The sequence below is a fragment of the Pleurodeles waltl genome, chromosome 5, assembly GCF_031143425.1.
Source record: "Pleurodeles waltl isolate 20211129_DDA chromosome 5, aPleWal1.hap1.20221129, whole genome shotgun sequence".
Taxonomy (NCBI): domain Eukaryota; kingdom Metazoa; phylum Chordata; class Amphibia; order Caudata; family Salamandridae; genus Pleurodeles; species Pleurodeles waltl.
Genome location: NC_090444.1, coordinates 1,135,000,593 through 1,135,021,289, shown reverse-complemented (window position 1 = coordinate 1,135,021,289; position 20,697 = coordinate 1,135,000,593). Strand labels below are relative to the sequence as shown.

The following is a 20,697-nucleotide window of genomic DNA, read 5'->3' as shown; positions in this document are numbered from 1 at the left end:
TCTCTGTGCAGCTATAGTACCAAATGGCAGGACCCTCCCCATGGAACATACATACCTAAATTAGGGGGTGAGGATGACATCTGCAACTATTCATAGAAATAAGACAAAGGCACCAGTACACTCAAATGCCGAATGTCCATACTTGACACATACATAAGCCAAAGTAAACAGCAATAGGAGCCACACAGCACTAAGGACACCCACATGCTGCATACGTCAGGGTCTCTCACGTGCCTGGCTAACAAGGCAACATCACTAATGTCATACTGCTCAGACAACAACATTGAGGAGGGGACACAGGCAACTGGTCACTGAAACACACCTGCACAGTCTGACAACCAAATAGAACCTTCATACGATAAACAGGCCAATCCAATTAAACACACATGACCCAACATCATCTTCAAACATCAACAATGTTTACATCCATACCACATCCTAACATTGACATGCATAGGATATGCCACGTCACATGTACATTTCGGGCAATGTGAATAAAAAGTGTTTGGGGCAGGTCCTGAGAGGCAAGTGTGCTGCCAGGGCATTCACAACACCCACAGTCAGTCAAAGTGTAGTGTTGTAAGTGTAACGTATACTTTGCGCATTAGCTTCAGGCTTTAGGCCTTTGTGCACCTTGCCCTGAATGTACTTTAACGCATTTGCTCACATCTAAGAGCCTCAGAGCACTTTGCACTAAATGCTTTTTATTAGCCTTCCTATCAGTTAATTTAGCCAATAGCCAGTCCTACGGTGTTGTTTATTAGTCAAATCACACTGTTTTGCCTACTTCAGCACTGGAGTTTGCCAGAACATATTCACTCTGTGCCCCAGTCAAGGATACAGTCTGGTACATTGCCGATAGACGTGGTAGGGGTTAAGATTTGGCATTCCTGCGTAGGGACACTTTGTCATCACGATGACATATTACTTATAAAATCACTTCCTTGTCCCAAGACACGCAAGAGGGAGTTTCCAAACAGAGAACCACAACTAGACGCTGCCTGCCTTGCTGCAGATGCAGAACCAGATCACAGGCCATTGCTCTGATATGAGGGATGATGTCTCCCCAGTGATTCAGACAGACAAGCTCGAAGCTTAACATGCTGTGCTATAAATAGAACAAGCAGAGGGATAGTAGAAACAGTTAGGCACCATGATAGCTTTGTACTAATGTTTTACTCTCCTGCTGACTATTTCAATTCTAACAGTTTGTATTGTTTGGGTTATTGTGGCTCACACCTAAATATCTACAAGTCAGTTGTACAATGAAATCATCATATTAAACAAATACTGTCTTTGTCATTTGTGTATGAGAACATACTGGAAAAGAGAGAATTGTGTAGGATCTGAGTGACCACGACTTCCCTGAGAAGTTCCAAAGATGTCATGCGCTCGGATGTCTAATCATTCCTCTGCTGTGGGAGACCAGAGGCACTGCTAGTGAGCCAGAGCAAAAAGAAAGAATCAGGGTGACAGAGTTCATTACAAGTGTGTCAGACTTAGTCCCCCACACCATTATCTATCCTGCTGCCTAGAAAGCCAGTAATCTCATGTAGGATAATGAGAGCCCACCCAACAAAATGTCCCTCCATAACAATAGTTAAACACGGAGGGAGGAGTAGGACAAAAACATGCCTATTCCTAAATTTTTACAAAGCAACACCTAGAGGCGATTAGGCAGACAAGTCTGATAGCTCTATATCATACATGTGACACACAGGTGGGCCATAGGCCTACAACAATGCCAATATGAAGGACAGCAGATACCAAGACAAAAACAGAGCACAAAGTTAAGGCATCCAAAGGCTTGTATCTTAGTGCAAAATTGTCACAACACAGACACACTAATTGTACCCTGTTTCATTGCAGAGGCATATGGATCTCCTGCCGATATGCCTGTCCCTGATTTCCCTGATGACATGGATGACGAGCCCATAAACATTCCACAGGAGACCATCCAAATGGTCCTTGAAAGCCTCCAAACCCCACCTTCAGTCACAAGGAGGAGCACATAAGAAGCAGCCACCACAGTAGAATCACCCGCCACCCCAATTGTAAGACCTGCCAGCTCCAACACAGCTGAGGACTCTGACGACACTGGCACCAGCTTCGAAAGAACCGTCGTTGGGGTACAGCGGGAGCTGGCCAAGGAGGTGCGGGTGGGGATGCAAACTATGGCAGCCAGCCTTGAGGGGGTGCGTTCGTGCATGATGTCTTCTGCTGATCAGGCAGCTGCTATGCAAGCCCGAACATCTCTCTTGCAGGAACTTGCCAAAACACAGAAGGAAATCTGCACAGCTGTCATCCAGTTGACACAACACCTACAACTGCAATCCAGTCAACGTGTGCACGAATGCAACATAGAACCCCTCAGGGCCGACCTGGCTGCCTACCATCGTGATGTGGCTGCCATTCTCAAAAACCAGCAGGCCCTCCTTGCTGCAGTACTGCCCTTCATAACTCCACAGGGAGCAGCCCCCGGGATGTCTGCCTCCATGTCTTCTAACACTGAGGTGTGTGTTGCCCCTTCAGAACTAACAACAACAAGGACAAACCAGGCAACACACACATCAGAAGAAGAAGACATGGAACAGATAACATTCACATTGGACAGAATGATGCACCATCTATAGCTATTCTAGACAACTAATGGTGGCTGAGAAATGTAGGCACCATGCAATACTAAAATAAGAAATTATGCCGCAAAATGTAAGGAAACATTAACAAATTACACTGCATCAATCACCCTTTCGGAGTATACTTCCATGAAGGAAAGTCATGCAGAATTAGTACACACATGATGTAGGTCAGCAATGAAAGCAACAAGACAAGAGTGTGAACAACTCCTCATCTACAAAGATCTCCCTGAACTTCACACTGCAGTCTGACCTATCAATTTACCCACAATAACAAGTCTGAAAGCACTCTTTGTGAAGTAGGATACACACCAACACAAAACCTTGGTGATCAATGCAAACTACCAATGGTGGTTCTCCCAAATGGTGGATACTTACCAAGTTAGCACACGGGTAGCTGGCATGTTAAACCTCAATTTCCTGGGGATGGCGAGCATAGGACACAAATGTCATACTAAAACATTCAGCTACACTGATGTCAAGGCCATGATAAAGTAGCACCTAACGCATCATGTAAAGGGTTAACTATATATTTATTTCTATTGAGTAACACAAGAGGCAACTAAGGGAAAGGTAAACCTACACTAATCTAACCTGACTACTACTAACCCACAACTGTCCCTAACTAACCTAAGCTAAACTTACTCTACACATGTAACGAAACGATCTAAACATCAACCCCCCACCCACCATTATGAGACAGGACACGTGCAGGACAACACTTACTAACCTACACACATACTATACTATTCTAAACAAACATATATTTTTTTGTAATTTTTTGTATATATTTTTTTTTTTTTTTTAAACAGGAATCCCAACATTGCCCCACCCACCAACCCACACAAAAAATAAAGATAGAAAGAATAAGGACCCCCCACCCTCTTCCCTAACACTAACTAAGCTAATTACCTATACTTACCTAATACTAATCCCCAAAACCCAACTATCAGTAGAAAATAGGAAAGAGGAGAGAGGGGAGGGGTAAAAGTTCAACAGGGCAAAAGTCCTACAGGTTCGCCCTCCGTAGGGTCCGCCTGATGGAGCTGACCCTTTTTTAATATAGGCCACATCCTGGCTCAGGTTGTCCACCTTATTGACAAGCTTGTCCAATTTTCTACTTAATGCCAGGAAGGCGGCTGGGTCCACAGGAGGGGCTGATGTTGTTTGTGTGCCGGCCAAGGTTGAGGTTGTGCCAGGAGTTGGTTGCCCACTGGACTGTCCTGGTATTACAACACGGCTGGGTCCAGGTCTGGAGGAAGAGCCAGGGTCTATTGTTCCCGACGTTGCTGGGGCCACTTGGTGAGACCTGGTGGATGTGGTGTTGGTGGCTGTTGTTGGCAATGTAGGCGGAGCCTGTGGTGTGGCCCACCACGCCCCGGAGGCCCGATCCGAATGATATTTGCGGGCCATCCTCCGGTACCCACACTGCACCTGCAGGATGTGCCTGTATCTCATGGCACGCCTCTCAAAATGGTGTTGATCTGTGGCACTCATGTTTGCAGCTGTGAAGAGAAAAGGCAAATATTTACCTTTGGAATTGCATTGGGTGGAATAGCACAATGGGTTATTTGTACATTACTAGAAATGTATTGGTTGCAGCAATTGTCACAACATAGTTCACTGAAAGGCTCAGAAGAAGTACATGTGAAGCCTGCATACATAAGGGCATATCACACCTAGCATATCCATGTCTCTACATGATGGATGACATCACCCTAAACTACTCATCCAAATTATACCTAAGGCATCTGACACTATGGCTGCACCTCTTCCGCATACTGACTTCACTACATATGTCACTCTATGTGATAACTATCACAATCCTCACTCAATGCCATTTGTAATTTGTTGTGTGCTAATATTAAACCCATGGGCCATAACCGAATGTGTACACTAGGGGCCAGATGTAGGAAGATGGAAAATTGCGATTTGCAATTTGCTATGCAGAACGGTGTCTCCGACACCGTCTGCGAGTCGCTATGGGGTCGCTAAGACCCACCTCATTAACATCAATGAGGTGGGTCCCAAGTTGCGCCCCCTTAGCGACTATGGGCACTCACGGGGATGGAGGCCTGCTGGGAACAGCAGACCTCCATGGCCGTGACTGCTTTTAAATAAAGCTGGTTATTTTTTCCCAAGTGTAGGCCGTTTACCTGAAAGGAAAACGAGCTGCACTTATAAAAAAAAAAAAAATCTTCAATCTTGGATTATTTCAGGGCAGGTAGTGGTCCCTTGGACCACTGGCTGTTTTGTAAAAAATGTTTGGGTCCACTCACAAAGGGGAAGGGTTCCAATGGGGACCCCTTCCAGTTAGCAAGTGGGTTACCATCCACTTCAAGTGGATGGTAACTGCGACTCCCTTTGCGACCACGTACTCGGTTGCAAATGGAATTGCATACCACTGCGAGTCGCAAATAGGACGGGAAAACCCCTTCCTATTTGCGAGTTGGAAATGCATTTTGCAAGTATGTTCAGAATCACAAAATACATTTCTGCATAGCAAACAGACGTTTGCAACTCACAAAGAGCAATTTATGCCATTTGCAACTTGTAAACAGTTTGCTACATCTGGCCCTAGGTTCTAAATCAAGTCGCAAAAGGTCACAAGTACGTGTAACATACTGGTTGCTACAGTCCTAGGTACCCTGTTTCACATTAACATGGCAGTCTTTGAGGGTGGTGTGGGAAGAACAACCAACAATCCCATGTTCAATGCACACCCAGGAGTGTATAGAAAGTTCAACAAGTATGTGCATTCACACACAACACCTATGATGGGCTAGCAACACGTTGGAGTCAGCCAAACATTGTCACATCCAAGGTCCACACATGTCAAAATGCTATGACTTAGGCCAACATCACATACTATCAGTGAGGCATGTTTTACAACACACACAGAGGAGCAAGAACACCCATTATCATGAGTCGACAGAACACCTAGGCCATTGCACTCAAGTCACACACACTTCCAGTTCACCTTGTGGAAGTACATGCCCCCGGAAGATCCAACCTACAGTGTACACAGTCCATCCTCAACTAGGAAGATGCACATTTCATCAAAGCCATTTGCCAAAGCTATATGGGAGAATGTCAGTCTGATATGCAGACTCAGTTCATGCCAAGTCCCCGAGCAAGTCTTACATTAACCAGTGTATTCCAAATGACTCATCCCATTCCTCATTGCGGCCCAACTGGAATGACCCACAGCCCCTAAATCTGAGAGATGGCTAAGTATTGGTTTACAGAAACAGAAGTGCTATTTGATATCCCACTAAAGCAACAATGCCAATGAACGGCCAGCGCATCAAATCATGAATTCTGTTGAACACACAATAGTCCATCATGCATCACTAGCAAGCAATTAAAATAGCACTCAGGCCACACTCACTGTAGGTATCGGGGTCCTCAAAATGTGCCACCTCTCCCACGGTGTATGGTGCTGGTCCACCTGTAAAGCATGAAAGGAAGAATATACTCAGACTCGGTGCACTGACAAATAATTGCAGTTACTATGACACTGTGTGAATATGACATGGTAATGATACACTTTCCCACATGCTCATACTGCATGGATGACTTTTTATCCAACATTAACATTGGATGAGTCTCCTGCTACAGTTACACACCCTACTACACACATGCAGTGGCCAGGACAGTCAGGTGCTGTCAAAGATACCCCTCCATTAGTATGCCCAAACAATATTGTCTTCCATACATCTCAGTATGTGCATCCGAGAGAGACATCCAAAAGCTGGTTACTTGAGGACTGCATGACCCCTCACAATCAAACAGGCTAGTTGGACATGTTCAACACACAGCAACCAGACACACATGTGACATATGTGTGGACAACATATCTAACTTCATGTGACGTGAAGGCAACACACATTTATAGCATCATCATGGGTTTCAAATGTTCTGTCTAGCCATGGCGTCAACATATGTAGGTATGTTGTTTCTACATGACTTACTCACTGGCCAATATGACCTGTAGAGTTCAAAAAGAGGCATTAACGTGTCGCTTGTCTGACACAAATGCAACACTACATTACATACAGCTACAGGCATCTGGTATGTGTTGAAAACATGAGCCATCTGACTGCTAGCATTGGTCTTCCTACACATTGTGCAACAAATACAAATTAGGGCACATATTTATACTTTTGTAGCGCCGCATTTGCATCATTTTTTGACGCAGAGACGGCGCAAACTAGCAAAACACAATTCTATTTCGTAAGTTGGCGCTGTTTTTGCGTGAAAATGTGGCGCAAAATCGGGGATAGAAATGTATAAATATGGGCCTAGGTTTCCCTAGCATTACACACAGTCAGCTACTTATCTAGCAGATTGGGTAACAATCATCACATGTCCCCACACAGATTTCTATTATTCACATGTAATTGATTTGTACTCACCAACATGGCCACCAATCCTGATTCCCAGGTGGTCCAGCAGGTCCTGTTCCCTGGATATCAGATCTGCCCAGCGGTGCTTTAATTGATGGTCATTCCGCATGCTCCCATACACCCAGGCCAGGTGATGGCGCACCTTCCCCCACCGGACTTTCCGTGCCTCCGTGTGATACCCCTGTATCACACGGCCCCCAGCCTCCAGCATGAGTGGGAGGAAATGGCAAACTAGCCAAATGAATCCCCCCAATTCATCCTCACCCATCCTGGAAAGGCGAGGCCTACCTGACATATTAATAGAAAAAATGAGCAAAATTAAATAAACAAGTAAAAGTGGGAAATGGGGAAAGGTAGAGTAGTGAAGGAAAAAGAAAAATAGCCCAACTAACCCCAAAGTTATACTACCCAGAACAGACTCCCACAGACAATACAAACAAAAACAGGATTGGACAAAACTAGACTAAACAGACTGAGACAATATTAGGCAACAAGACTAGGATCACAAAAAGACAAAATACAAGGTACACAGGACACAAAAGCAGTTAAACACAGGACAACACCTTTCACACAATCACACAGTCTAGATAAATCTGAGACTGCAAAGTGAAAGTGAAAGTTAACTCCCAGTACAGATTTAGTAAACAGGATATCCTATTACATCACGTCCTGCATAAAATGGCCGCCGTTTTTATTTTCCAGTTATGCGTCATATTTTCACGCATACACAATGTGCGTCATTTTTTTTTGACGCATAACATTGCACATAATGCAGAGTCAAAAATTTTGATATGAATATTAATAAATTAATAAGGTACATGACATGTCCAACATATTGTCCATGTTGCGTCAAATTTACCACGCATACAGCATGGGCGTCATATTTTTTCCACGTACAGGAGTGCACATAATGCAGAGTCAAAAAATATGATATGAAAATTAATAAATTAATAAGGTACATGACATGTCCAACATATTGTCCATGTTGCGTCAAATTTACCACGCATACAGCATGGGTGTCATATTTTTTCCACTTACAGGAGTGCACAGAATGCAGAGTCAAAAAATATGATATGAAAATTAATAAATTAATAAGGTACATGACGTCCAACATATTGTCCATGTTGTGTCAAATTTCCCACGCATACAGCATGGGCGTCATATTTTTTCCACGTACAGGAGTGCACAGAATGCAGAGTCCAAAAATATGATATGAAAATTAATAAATTAATAAGGTACATGACATGTCCAACATATTGTCCATGTTGCGTCAAATTTCCCACGCATACAGCATGGGCGTCATATTTTTTCCACGTACAGGAGTGCACATAATGCAGAGTCAAAAAATATGATATGAAAATTAATAAATTAATAAGGTACATGACATGTCCAACATATTGTCCATGTTCCGTCAAATTTCCCACGCATACAGCATGGGCGTCATATTTTTTCCACGTACAGGAGTACACAGAATGCAGAGTCAAAAAATATGATATGAAAATTAATAAATTAATAAGGTACATGACATGTCCAACATATTGTCCATGTTACGTCAAATTTACCACGCATACAGCATGGGCGTCATATTTTTTCCACGTACAGGAGTGCACAGAATGCAGAGTCAAAAAATGTGAAATGAAAATTATAATTTCATGGCTAAATATAAGAAACATTCATGAAAATTTATATTTGACTCTGCATTCTGTGCACTCCTGTACGTGAAAAAATTATGACGCCCATGCTGTATGCGTGGAAATTTGAGCAATTTTTTAATTATGTCTTCATTTTTTTAACTTGGGGAAGGAGATTTGTCATGGCCAAACGGTGCTATGTGATACACATTTGTGGTTAGCTATGACACATGTCCGTTATTGTATGTATAGGAGGCATTCACACTGTAATAGTTATGATACGTTAAATAATGTATTAACCATATTTGTACACATATTTTGGGTAATTGCTGATGGCTATTTTGAAATGATGGATGGGATACCATGATGTATTCCTTCTCCAAAATGTGTCCACAATTATGATGGTGATGCTTTTATCTATAGTCCGAACAGGGAGTGCAATAGTCACTTACAGTTTTTATGGGGCTAACCATGTCCTATTATGAATTTGTGTTTCTGATTTTTGTTTTACTTTTGACATGTAGCCCACACATGTGCCTTATGCATGTGTTTAGTTCACAAGTACAAGATTCTTGTATCTTTGGGGGGCGGTAGAGGTGGACTTAGGCCCCCAGCACCCGAGGGTTTGCCCATCTAGATTAGCTAATGTATCCATGGCTTTTATTTATTCTGTTATGCAAAACCTGCAGCAGCAGGCTAATGTAAGGCCATATGGTATGAATCACTGTTAACCATTCATTCATCTCATTAGCCCATTTGACGTTTGCACTATTGATGATTTGGAGCAATCTGGCATACCATTTTCCAATGACTATGTTTGCAAAATCTCAGCGTACCTCATGTGCTGATGACAAATATTTTGTTGATGTCTGTGGCCCTTTCTGCATTACCTGGTTTAGTGGCATTTTACATTCTTCCTGCTAGGTTCAAACTGGGACACTACTGTGATGGGCTGCTTTCAAATATTTGGTTGATTTGATGACATATATGTATATGTGTTTGGGAATGTGGATCCACTATCACCTGTCTGGGTGTATGTTGTCACTGTAACTTCAAGGTCTCCTCATGAGTTAGTGGCAGCTAATGTTGTTCCAATTGGGTATTGCTCATATCAAACACTTGAGAGAAGCCATTGAGGACATGGTCACGTACACATGGATGGTCCCACCCTGTCTCTGAACACGTGTGATGAGACTTTCAAATGATCTACATTTTTGGGCTGGGTGAGAGACTGTCTCCGGTGTCTGGATCAGGCATGTGTCATTGCCACATTTGTACTCCTGTTGGCCTCTGTGGATGGTAATGTATCATGTAACCTCCTACCCTCTGTGCATACATTTGTGATGTTTTTTTTTGGTGTGATGATTGTTATAGCATTCTTGCTCAATGAGACGACATTCTTCTTCAGCAATTTCAAACTAAAGGTGGTCAGAAATGCATAGGCCAAAACATGATGTGGTGTTTGTTATCTGTGTTTATTTACAATTGTGCAATAAGTGTTGTTATAAGAAATTATGAAAAAAAATTATTGACAAGCTGTTGGCGCCTACGCACTCCTGCTGCCGTGTTAGGTTGTTCCCCCTCCTGTTGCAGGCCTGCGTCCTCCTCTTCGTCATCCTCAGACATGTCTGGGTCCGGTTCAAGGAGGGGAATGTTCCTTTTTACACAAATATTGGGCAATATGGCACAACTGAGTATGATCTTACAGACCATCTCTGGGGAATAGAGTAGGCTACCGCCAGTTATGTCAAGGCAGCGGAACCTTGACTTTAGGATCCCAAAGGTCCGCTCAACAATGCTGCGTGTCCTCTTGTGGGCGTCATTGTATGCCCGCTCTGCAGCAGTATTTGGGTTCCCAAATGGTGTCATTATCCAAGGCTGGATGCCATACCCCTGATCAGCTGAAAGAAAAACACAGAATGGGATCAATTAGATGTAGGAGGCACTGTTGTACAGATCTTTGATGGCAGTAGTTGTCTTGTGTTGTCTGTGACTCTTTTGTGTACTAATGTGACAACCTATAGTTGTTGGTAAAAACTTTTGCATGGAGTTTTTTTCCTTGGCTGAGCAAGTGTTTGTTGGCTAACCGTTTGTCAGCAGTATGTATTTGTTTTTTCAGTACAGTGTGCCCTCCCTAGCATTGTGACTTGTCATTCAGGTGTCCGTGTGTCTTCACTGGGGGTGAGATGATAGTTCCATGCAGAGTTGAAACATGAAAGTGTAGTTAACATGTTCATGTGAAAGTACCCAGGACATCCCATACCTTAAAACTTATGCAATGTATTAGTGTACAGGTTATTGTGAGACTTACAATTTGCAAGGTGACATTTAGGCAACCACACTCATTAAGGTCTTCACATTAAGCTGTAGAGTAAAATCAAATGTGTGACAGGTTCAATGGTGACTTCTGAAACATGGCTAATGATGTGAGTACCTCAGTGTGTTCCTGGCTAGGTGTTGCTATTGTGGTGTATGTGTTGTTTGTCCTAGAGGGTTGCTGTGCAGTGTGTATATAAGTAGGATTTTTGTACTTACCAACAAGTAGTCCATTGCCATACCGTCCATCCTGGAAGTGTTGGTTGATGGTGCTGTGACGGAAGATGAATGCGTCATGTACACTCCCAGGATATTTAGCCACAATGTTGCTGATCAATCCTTGGTGATCGACTATGGCCTGCACGTTGATGGAATGTGTGTGCTTCCTGTTGCGGTAGAGGTGTTCACTCGCAGCAGGTGGCACAAGGCGTACGTGTGTGCAGTCGATTGCACCAAGGACGTGCGGGAAGCCACTGATGGCGTAGAACCCCTGTTTAGTTTCCTGCTGCTTCTGCAGTGTGTTAGGGAAGCAGATGTGGAGGGGTGTCAGGCGAATGATGGCATCCAGTACTTTTGGCAGGAATGCAGAGAATGATGGTTGGGATATTCCACCAACCAGGGCACCAGTTGTCTGAAACGAGCCACTTGCCAGCAGGTGAAGTACGGCAAGCAGCTTTGTTTCTGTTGGGATAGTGCGGGGTGTCACTAAAGTGGGGGCCAACTGCTGTTCAATATTTCTCAGCAGCTGCTAAATGACCTGCCAGTTCAACCGGTACCTCTGGATGATGTTCCGTTCCCTGAGGCCATGCAGGGTTGTTCTGGGGCGGAATATCCTCTCCTGCCTTCTGCACTGCCTTTGGGGTCCCTGCTGTTGTTGTTGTAGCTGCTGTTGTTGCTGCAGGGCTCTGCGTCTACGTGCACGCTGAATGAAAATCACCTCCATGTCTCTCTGTTGCTGCTCTGCTGCTCTGTTGTTTGTTCTGTGTGTTCTGATTAAATACAGGTGTGTTTGCCCCATTTTAACGCCTGCCCTGACCCAGGCGTTAAATTTTGACGCTATTCGTGCTTTGCGTAATTTTTTTGCTCCGCCTCCCGGCCGGGAGTCATTTTTGCCCGGAAGCATAAATACGACGCACGGCTGTGTGCGTCGTTTTTTGGACAGGAACGCCTACCCTGCATGTCATTAACGCAGGGCGGGTTGCCGCATCCAGAAACTATCGCACATAGCGGAATTTTCCCTTGCGCCGGCTCGGGCGTCAGTGTTTAAATATGGGGCAACGTTTGCGCTGATTGTGCGTCAAAATTTTTGACGCACATTCGGCGCAAACGGAGTATAAATATGCCCCCAAGTGTTTCAGCCAAGAGAAAGTCTACAGTGGACGAAACGTGTTGGTTGGCCATACTGTTCTGTTCATTGATTTACCTTTTTATAGTACTGTACCATCTGCACCATCTTTCTCATTCATTGTGAAGAAATAAAAGAATGTATGGATTTACGTATGAACTAAATACAGAATCTTATTATATTTCTGTAACTCTCTACACTCAAAATGTGTGTGCCAACCATATCTATATTTGTTATACTTAACTTTGTTTGGTGTGATGAGTTCTCTTTGTATTATATGGTAAAACTTTGGTAGCATGAGGCCTTTGGGGATTTCTTATTAACTTGTGAGTCTTCAGTTAATGTTGCGTCTGATGTTCTGCATTGGTACTGCTGTACTTTTATTTCAGTTCTAATAACATGGCTTCTTTCTCTCACAGTGATCGCAGGCTCCTGGTTTGATCATGTTAAAGGCTGGTATACTCACAAGGATGAGTTTAATATACTTTTCCTCCAATATGAGGATATGGTGAAGGTTGGTCAACTAATTAATCTTCTAATCAGAATAATTTGGCAAATGTCTTCCGCTAGCAAAATAAGCATTTGAGTTACATTTTATTACTTAGAATGTGTACTTAAAACATCCTTTTTTAAGATTATATAAATGAGCCTTACTGATGTTACAGTATCTAACATGTTGCACAATAAAACAATTGTGGAAGATATTTGCCTTGTGGGGTTGATGTGGGAGAGTGCATAAAGACATACATGCTCTAGTTCAGCTCCACAATTCTCTTTGGAAGAAGTTTCCACACAGGCAAACCAAAGGTTGCTTTACCATAGCCTTGCGTTACCCCTTTACCAGCACTGAAGAAGCTAAAGCTTTACTCTTAGTGAGTTCAGTGGAGAAAGGATCAACATTTCAATTCAACAACAGATAATGTAAGCTACAAATCTTGTATTCCAAAAGATCAAAGAATGAAGGGCCAGATGTAGGAACGCAAAAAATGGCGACTCCATGCGAATCGCTATTTCCGACTCGCAAAACGATATGCCAGGAAAAATCGCAATTGCAAATAGCGATTCGGTGCAGAGTTGCACCGCAATTTGCGACCTCGCAATTTGCGAGGTCGCAAATTGCACGAAGGTCGTGGTCCTGTGTCGCAAATTGCGACTGACTCGCAAATTGCACGAAGGTGCAAATTAAACTTATGAAAAACCTACTTCCTGGTTCTGAGTGATGACATTAGAACCAGGAAGTATCCCCTTGGAACAGGGAGGAGCCCACCCAGCCCAAACTGCAGAGCCACACCCAGGTGAGACGAGCTGCAGCAACAATGGCTACACAGGAGAAGGAGACACCCAGTGGAGGCAGAAAACGTAAACTTAAGTTTTCTGAGAAGGAGTTGGAGGTGCTCACTGAGGAGTGCTGCCTGCACCATGAGGAATTATTTGGCAAGCCAGCAATGAGTGTCCCTGACAGCCACAAAAAGAAGATCTGGCAGGACATCCTGAACAAAATAAATGGCATTGGTGTCAGCCACAACACCCTGGATGAGGTCCGCAAAAGGTGGTATGACCTTCACTCCAGGACCAAGGAGAGGGTGGCAGAGCGCATGAGGGAGATGCATGGCACTGGAGGAGGGCTAACTACTGTACCACCCCTTACAGCCATCAAAACCATGGTGGAGATAACTCTGGAACCGGAGGCTGTACTGGGCATTGGAGACCTAGAAAGTTCAGCACCTGGAAAATCAAAAAGTAGGTACCGAAATGAATGTATTTACACCAGCCTATGCACCATGCACACATCAGCAGGCACCTCCAGATTAGCTCCATTCCCAGTTTTGCAACCTATAGAACAGTGCATTATGGGCAATGTAGTACAATAGTCCAAATATAGGGAAATGTTTATTCTGAGGCATCAAACATATGTGCGACACTGACAGTGTATCTCCTATGTCCCACAAAGCCCCCCCATCAGCGCCACTGTGCAGGGAGAGGATCAAGGCACTGACACACAGGAGGAGGCTCCCATAGACACCGCAGGGGAGTGCAGGACAACACCACCCATCCAATCGGCACAGGAGAACATGGATGATCCTGCTCTGGGTATAGAGGCAGCCATTGGGACACCGGGGCCAATGCCTAGAGAGAGTCAACCACGGGGATCATCTAGCTCGGTGCCTAGATGTCGCACAATGCAGTCTGTGCGTAGGGAGGATGTTACCAATAAGGATTTGTTGGGACTGGAGGCATCCTTATTGCAGAGTCACCGGCTGCAAAATAGACAAATGCAGTTAATGAACTGTAACCTTTCAAGACTGCAGAACACAATCACGCATGGGCTGGCAAATGTGGGCAACCAGTTCACTCCAATGAAAGCTCACTTGGGTAACCTGACTACCTCCATAGACAACGTGGTCAGGAAACTGGTGGCTGACAGGGCACAAGCACGGTGCAGGGAGCGCAACACTGCTGACCGTTTAGACAGGCTAGGTGTGTCTATAGGGCACCTGGCTACCACTACAACCTGCCCTTCAAGGCGCACTGTCAGCCTGCAAGTGGAACTAAGCCATTTTGCAGGCGATGTGGCTCGAGGACTTGGCCGCATCAGCCATGCAGTGGACCTGCTGGAGACCAGACAGGCAGCCACGGGCATTGGGGATACCCCGCAGGACAGTGAGGAGGTCTCCAGTATGAGTAGTGTGTCTGCCACTGATTCACGTGTGTTGCGGAGTAGCAGTGCACTGCAGGGCTCAGGGGATCAACCTGGAGTGAGCCATGGTGGCCGCACTTTTGTTTTGCATTCTGTAGTATAGTTGACAATTTTTTTCACATTATAGTCCTGCATTAAAAAGGTTAATTTGTTGAACTACACAACTGGGCAATGTGTTTCTTACATTAGTGAGTGTTTTCATGGTTGCCAAGTACCTGCCAAAGTAGGGGGTTGCTATGTGGTTCTCTCACTGGCTGCCCTCCATTGCAATGCTTCTATCCCCAGGCTGTCGGTGTGGTAGCTCTTGCTCCTCATCCTCTGAATCTGTATCGTCAGGGGTGAGATATAGCCCACGTCTGGTGGCAATGCTGTGTAGGATGGCACAGGTGGCAACTATCTTGCATGCTGTTTCTGGAGCATACTGAAGTGCTCCTCCACTTTTGTGCAGGCATCGGAATCATGACTTCAACAAGCCGAACATCCTCTCAATTACAGCTCTGGTTCGCCAATGTGCCAATGTCCAATGTTGTATCGGCTCTCATTCTGATTGCCAAGTGTTAGGTATGGGGTGAGTATCCATGGTCTCAGCGCATATACACTGTCACCTGTTTGACAAAAGAGGCAAATTTAGCAAGGCATCACAGCGTTGCGCAGGAACATGTATGTAAGGCTTCAGAGTGTACTCACCGGTACCTAATAAATGTCCTTCGCCAAACTCCCCACGTTCTAGGCGTTGGTGTATCCCACTGTGACTGAATATGAATGCATCATGTGTACTCCCTGGATATTTAGCCACAATGTCAGTAATGACATTATGGGCGTCACATACCACCTGGATGTTTAGTGAGTAGGTACATTTCCTATTGCGGAACACATATTCCAGATTTGCTGGTGGGCAAATTGGTATATGTGACCCATCCACACACCCTATTACATGTGGGAAGTTGGCAATTCTGTAGAAGTCCAACTTGGTGCTGTTCATTTCTGCCTCATTTCTGGGAAGGTATACATATCTGGACATGTGTGCGAGTATGGCATCTAGGAAACATCTGAAGAATCTTGAGAGGGCACTTTGGGATACCCCACCTGCCACTGCAATCACCCCCTGATAGCTACCCAAGGCCAAGAGGCCAGTGAGCATAGCACTTGCACATGTGTGGGGATGGCGCTTCCATGCATTGTCTGGCGTTCTAGCTGAGGTTTCAGCAGTTCAATTATCTCTAAGATAACTGTGTTGCTCAGTCTGTATTTATCATAGATCTCATCCTCAGTTTGTTGAAATAGTGTCTGCCTGGTTTGGTATATCCTCTCCTGTCTCTGCCTCCTCCTCCTCTGCTGGGCAGCCTGGACTCTTCTCCTCCATGCAATCACGTATAATGCAGCCATTTTGAGTAACCCAGATGCCTTCTGGGTCTCCTTTTATATTCTGGTTATCACCTGCTCTGAATCAGTGGTAATCTGGGTGTGCAAAACGGGCTTTTTGCGACTAGCCACAATTTACGACTGGCTTTTGCGTACGGTTTGCAACTCGCAATTTGCGACTTCCTAATTGCGAGTCGCAAAATCATGTTGCAAATTTTGCGAGTCGGTAATGGGTCGCATCGCTATTTGGTACTCCAAAATGGGATTTGTACATCCCATTTCGCATTTTGCGAGGTCGCAAATAGCACTGCGACCCATTTGTAACTCACGAACGTTTGCTACATCTGGCCCTAAGTGCCTTAGAGATTGGCATATAGGATACTGTTGTGTAGCCATTTAAGTTATAGCTCCATGCACGTTAGTTTAACACACTAGGCCGCTGTGCACTTTGACCTAGATATATTTTATTCGGCTGCGCATTGTTATTTTACAATAGTTTTATGGTCTTGTTTTATTTTAATCTATCTAACTGTTTTTGCTTAGCCCAGCACTGTGTTCTCAAACAAGACATTCTTGATCACTTTGTGCTTCAGTCAAGGCTACAGTTTGGTGCATTGCCGGTGAGTGTGGTAGAAGTTTAGTCTCCAACATTCGTAGAAAATACACATCCTTACGTAGGCACATTTTCTTAGAACATCATCTGTGTTATTATAAAAACACTTCTTAGTCCCATTACACGTTAAGAGGGAGATTCCAGCCAGGGAACCACACCTATATGCTGATTGCTGAATGCTTCGCTGTAGATGCTAACGCAGACTACAGGCCTTTGCTCAGGTATGAGGGTTGATGCCCTCGCAGGGGAACCTGAAAGGCAGAATTAGAGCTTAACATGCTGTGCTCAGATTATGACTTAGATAGGAAATCGTCCATAAATCCTAGTGGCAATATGATAGCATTATTCTTATGCTTTACTTTCCTCGTCACCATTTTAATATTGTCATGTTGTGTCGTCCTGGTTATTGCAGCTCACGCTTTGCTATCTAAAATGCAGTTGTTTTATTAAACCAGTCATTAAAACTCATACTGCTTCTTATTGTCATTTATATATGAGACCGAATTGTGAATGAGAGTACCGGATGCGACCTGAGTGACCATGACTTCCCTGAGAAGCCTAATATGTCATGCGCTCGGCTGTCCAATCATCCCTATCTTCTGGTAGAGATGAGGCACTGCTAGTTAGCCTGAGCAAAACCCAGATTTAGAGCGACAGGTGTCACCCACAGTGGGTCAGACTCAGTCTTCCACACCGTGGACGATCTTGATGCTCAAAATCCAGTAGTCTCATTAGAATAATGAGAGCCTACGCGACATGGCGCTGCCAGCGTTTGGTCAGGCTCTAATTTTCAGGTCCTCCGGAGTATCTCTGTCTCATTCTATATAATGACACCTCAATGCCGTATGCGGAGACGTTCGTGGTGCTGAGGATTTCCACTGCAGCTGTGTAAGTAATTCTAATACAACTGGAGGTTGTTCAAGCTTGAACTTTAAAAGGAAACCCCATTTTGGTGTGCACTCTCTGATCTCATAGTGTTACTATCATGGCGAATCGCCAACAGGTACAAATAGCTGTTAATATGAGACAACCTCTAACAGCACACTTACTAGCAAATGGCCTAACGGCCCAGGGAGGTCCAGTAACATTCGTGGTGGACGCCCATGCAGCATGTAGAACAGAACTTTTTTACTCTTGGGTCATGTTTCCAGCAGTTGATGGAAACACAAATACATTTCACCAATATGCACCTGCAAATGCGCCTGGACAATACAGAGCATACACATATTTAGAGATACTTCTATCTTATCAAGAACATAATAATTGGCTTGATGGTGCCCTACCCCACACAATATTACCAGTAAGGTTAGGTCCACTAAGTAATGACGATCCTACCTGGCCTTTATTGGCCACCTATACACCTGTGGTTGCAAATTTAGCAGCGGCTGAGGTTTGTCGCTTACATATTGAATTAATAGCAATATATAGACGATTAGTACAATTTGTGATGCAAACACTAAATACAAACCCAGCACGTGCTGCTCCAGCACATCCACATTCAGTAACACCAGGTATAAATTCTGCGACTGTACATTCGATTATGGGTAAAGTACCCACCAAACGGGAGGAAACTCCGTTTTGGTTAGCACTGAAAATTAATACGCTGGAGGCAGTGTTTCCCCATACGAGACCTATGACATAGAGCATAGACTATTAATGATGTGCTTGCCCTTTGGGTTGGTCCCTATAATAGAAAACTGTAATACTTGGGGCACGGTATTTGCCGTGCTCTACACAACTGCACACGGTACACCAAACCTTGCCAATTTACCGGAAGTGTTGAAACAAATTCAAGATGAATATGGGGCTGCCCCGGCCGGAGATTTGGGGATGCAATTGACGAGCAATTTTGCCTCAGTATCCTCAATCATTTTAAGTAATCTTAAAGGGGAAGCAGTCGCACTTGCAGTGCTCATGCGGCTTCGTGACGTTCCACAGCAGGATCAAGAACGAGAGCTGCCTAAAATACTAGCAGAGACCTATTCAAGTACTGGTTGAGATAGCTTAGGGGCCAGACCACAAAAACCTAAATTGCAGGGTAAATCAAACAAAGATACCCCCAAGCACGCACCTGAGGGTAATAGGAAATGCTAGGATAAAAAGCATCAAACTCCTAAGAAAGAGAGGGGAGAATCTCCGCATATGGAGACCCCACAAAAGAGGTATAATCTCAGAAATAGAGATTATCTAAAAACACCTGATAGATATCAATATACTGATACACGCCAATCTCGTTCCTTTCAGGACTCATCAGAAAAAATAAATGAGAGAGGTGGGCGATCAGAGCAAAGAACAGAGTACGTGAAGCTGAGACAGGAATCACAACGTTCTTCGGAGGTTTCTGTTAAAAAGGAAGAGAAACCCGCCCAACAAAAACAACAATTGAAAAAGATAAAAGTGGCAGCAGTCGCAATCCGACTTGCCACACAGGAAGAGGGTCGTCTTGAAGAACAAGAACTGGGCTCTAGCCTTGCTAGACAGCACGACAGAGGTCCCAATAGTTCGCCTGAATCTTCTAAAGCATCTGGAGGTGAAAGCATCTGATGACTATATAGAAGTAGAAACTGCGGACATGTGTGTCTCCACGCCTGATAGGGTGGACAAAGTAACGCTACAGTTAGAAGGAGACATTGAACGCACAATAGATGCAATCTTTTCGGATCGCATGGTAAAAGTATATGATGTCTTGGTGGTCGAACAAGATTCGCCGCCTGACTTTGTCCGTACCTGCCCATATGGAGAAGATGTGATTAAGCCTTCTTTCTTGCCCCTTGTTCCAGAGGAACTCGCTGAGTCCTATTCCATTGAATGGGCTTTGGCACAAGCACCTGCATTATACAGAAATCATGTGGGATGGGATAAAGATTCCCCCTACAATGTAATCCCAATTAAGAACGAACCTCAGAAACAACCGCAGTATCCTCTAAAACTTGAAACAAAAGCACCAGTGAAAGAAATACTAACGCAATTAGAGTACCAGGGTGTGATTGAACCCTGTGTCTCACCAATGAATAACCCATTATTCCCAGTAGCTAAACCAGACCATTCATACAGAATAGTCTTAGACTATAGACATTTAAACAGTCATACACGTACCTATGCTATCAAGAATTCGCATAGCACATCACTAATGAGCAACATACTGTGTAAAAAATATATAACAACACTAGCCATTTCCAATGGGTTTTTCTGCCAGAATATAGCGCCTGAGCCCAGGACTGTTTGCAGCTCGTGTCACTCCTATGTTGCACGAGATTGATCCTGAAGCATTGTCCTATGTAGATGATATATACCTCATGGATGATGAACTACTACAACATTTAAGACGGGTAGCCCTCATTGTTGTAGAGCTTGCCGAATTTGTCTACAAATTTAATTTAAAAAAAACAAAAATAGCCTTCCTCAGCATCCTGTTCCTAGAATATGAGCTGTCAAGTGAAGGGAAGGGCCTAGCGCCACAATTCTTAGAGACGTGCGCACAGTTACAACCACCGAATATGATTAAAAAACTCCAATCATTATTGGGTTTCGTAAATTTTGGCAGAACCTACATTCCAGATTATGCTACGCACATAAAACCTTTATGTGACTTAATATGTCCCAATTTTTAAAGTAAATTCTGGACAATTGAACTCACATGCATTCTTCGAGAGTTGCAGATTTACATGCTTGCAGCACAACAATTTA

The 20,697-nt window shown here is 44.1% G+C and overlaps 1 protein-coding gene across 1 annotated transcript in view; it reads left to right on the top strand.

Annotated features, from left to right (window-relative positions):
* LOC138296316 (amine sulfotransferase-like) overlaps positions 1-20,697 on the top strand; it is a 404,226-nt gene that overhangs the window by 88,220 nt on the left and 295,309 nt on the right. The window contains exon 4 of the mRNA XM_069235349.1: positions 12,757-12,851. Within this exon, the coding sequence (XP_069091450.1) occupies positions 12,757-12,851 (95 nt within the window). The remainder of the gene's footprint in view (positions 1-12,756; positions 12,852-20,697) is intronic.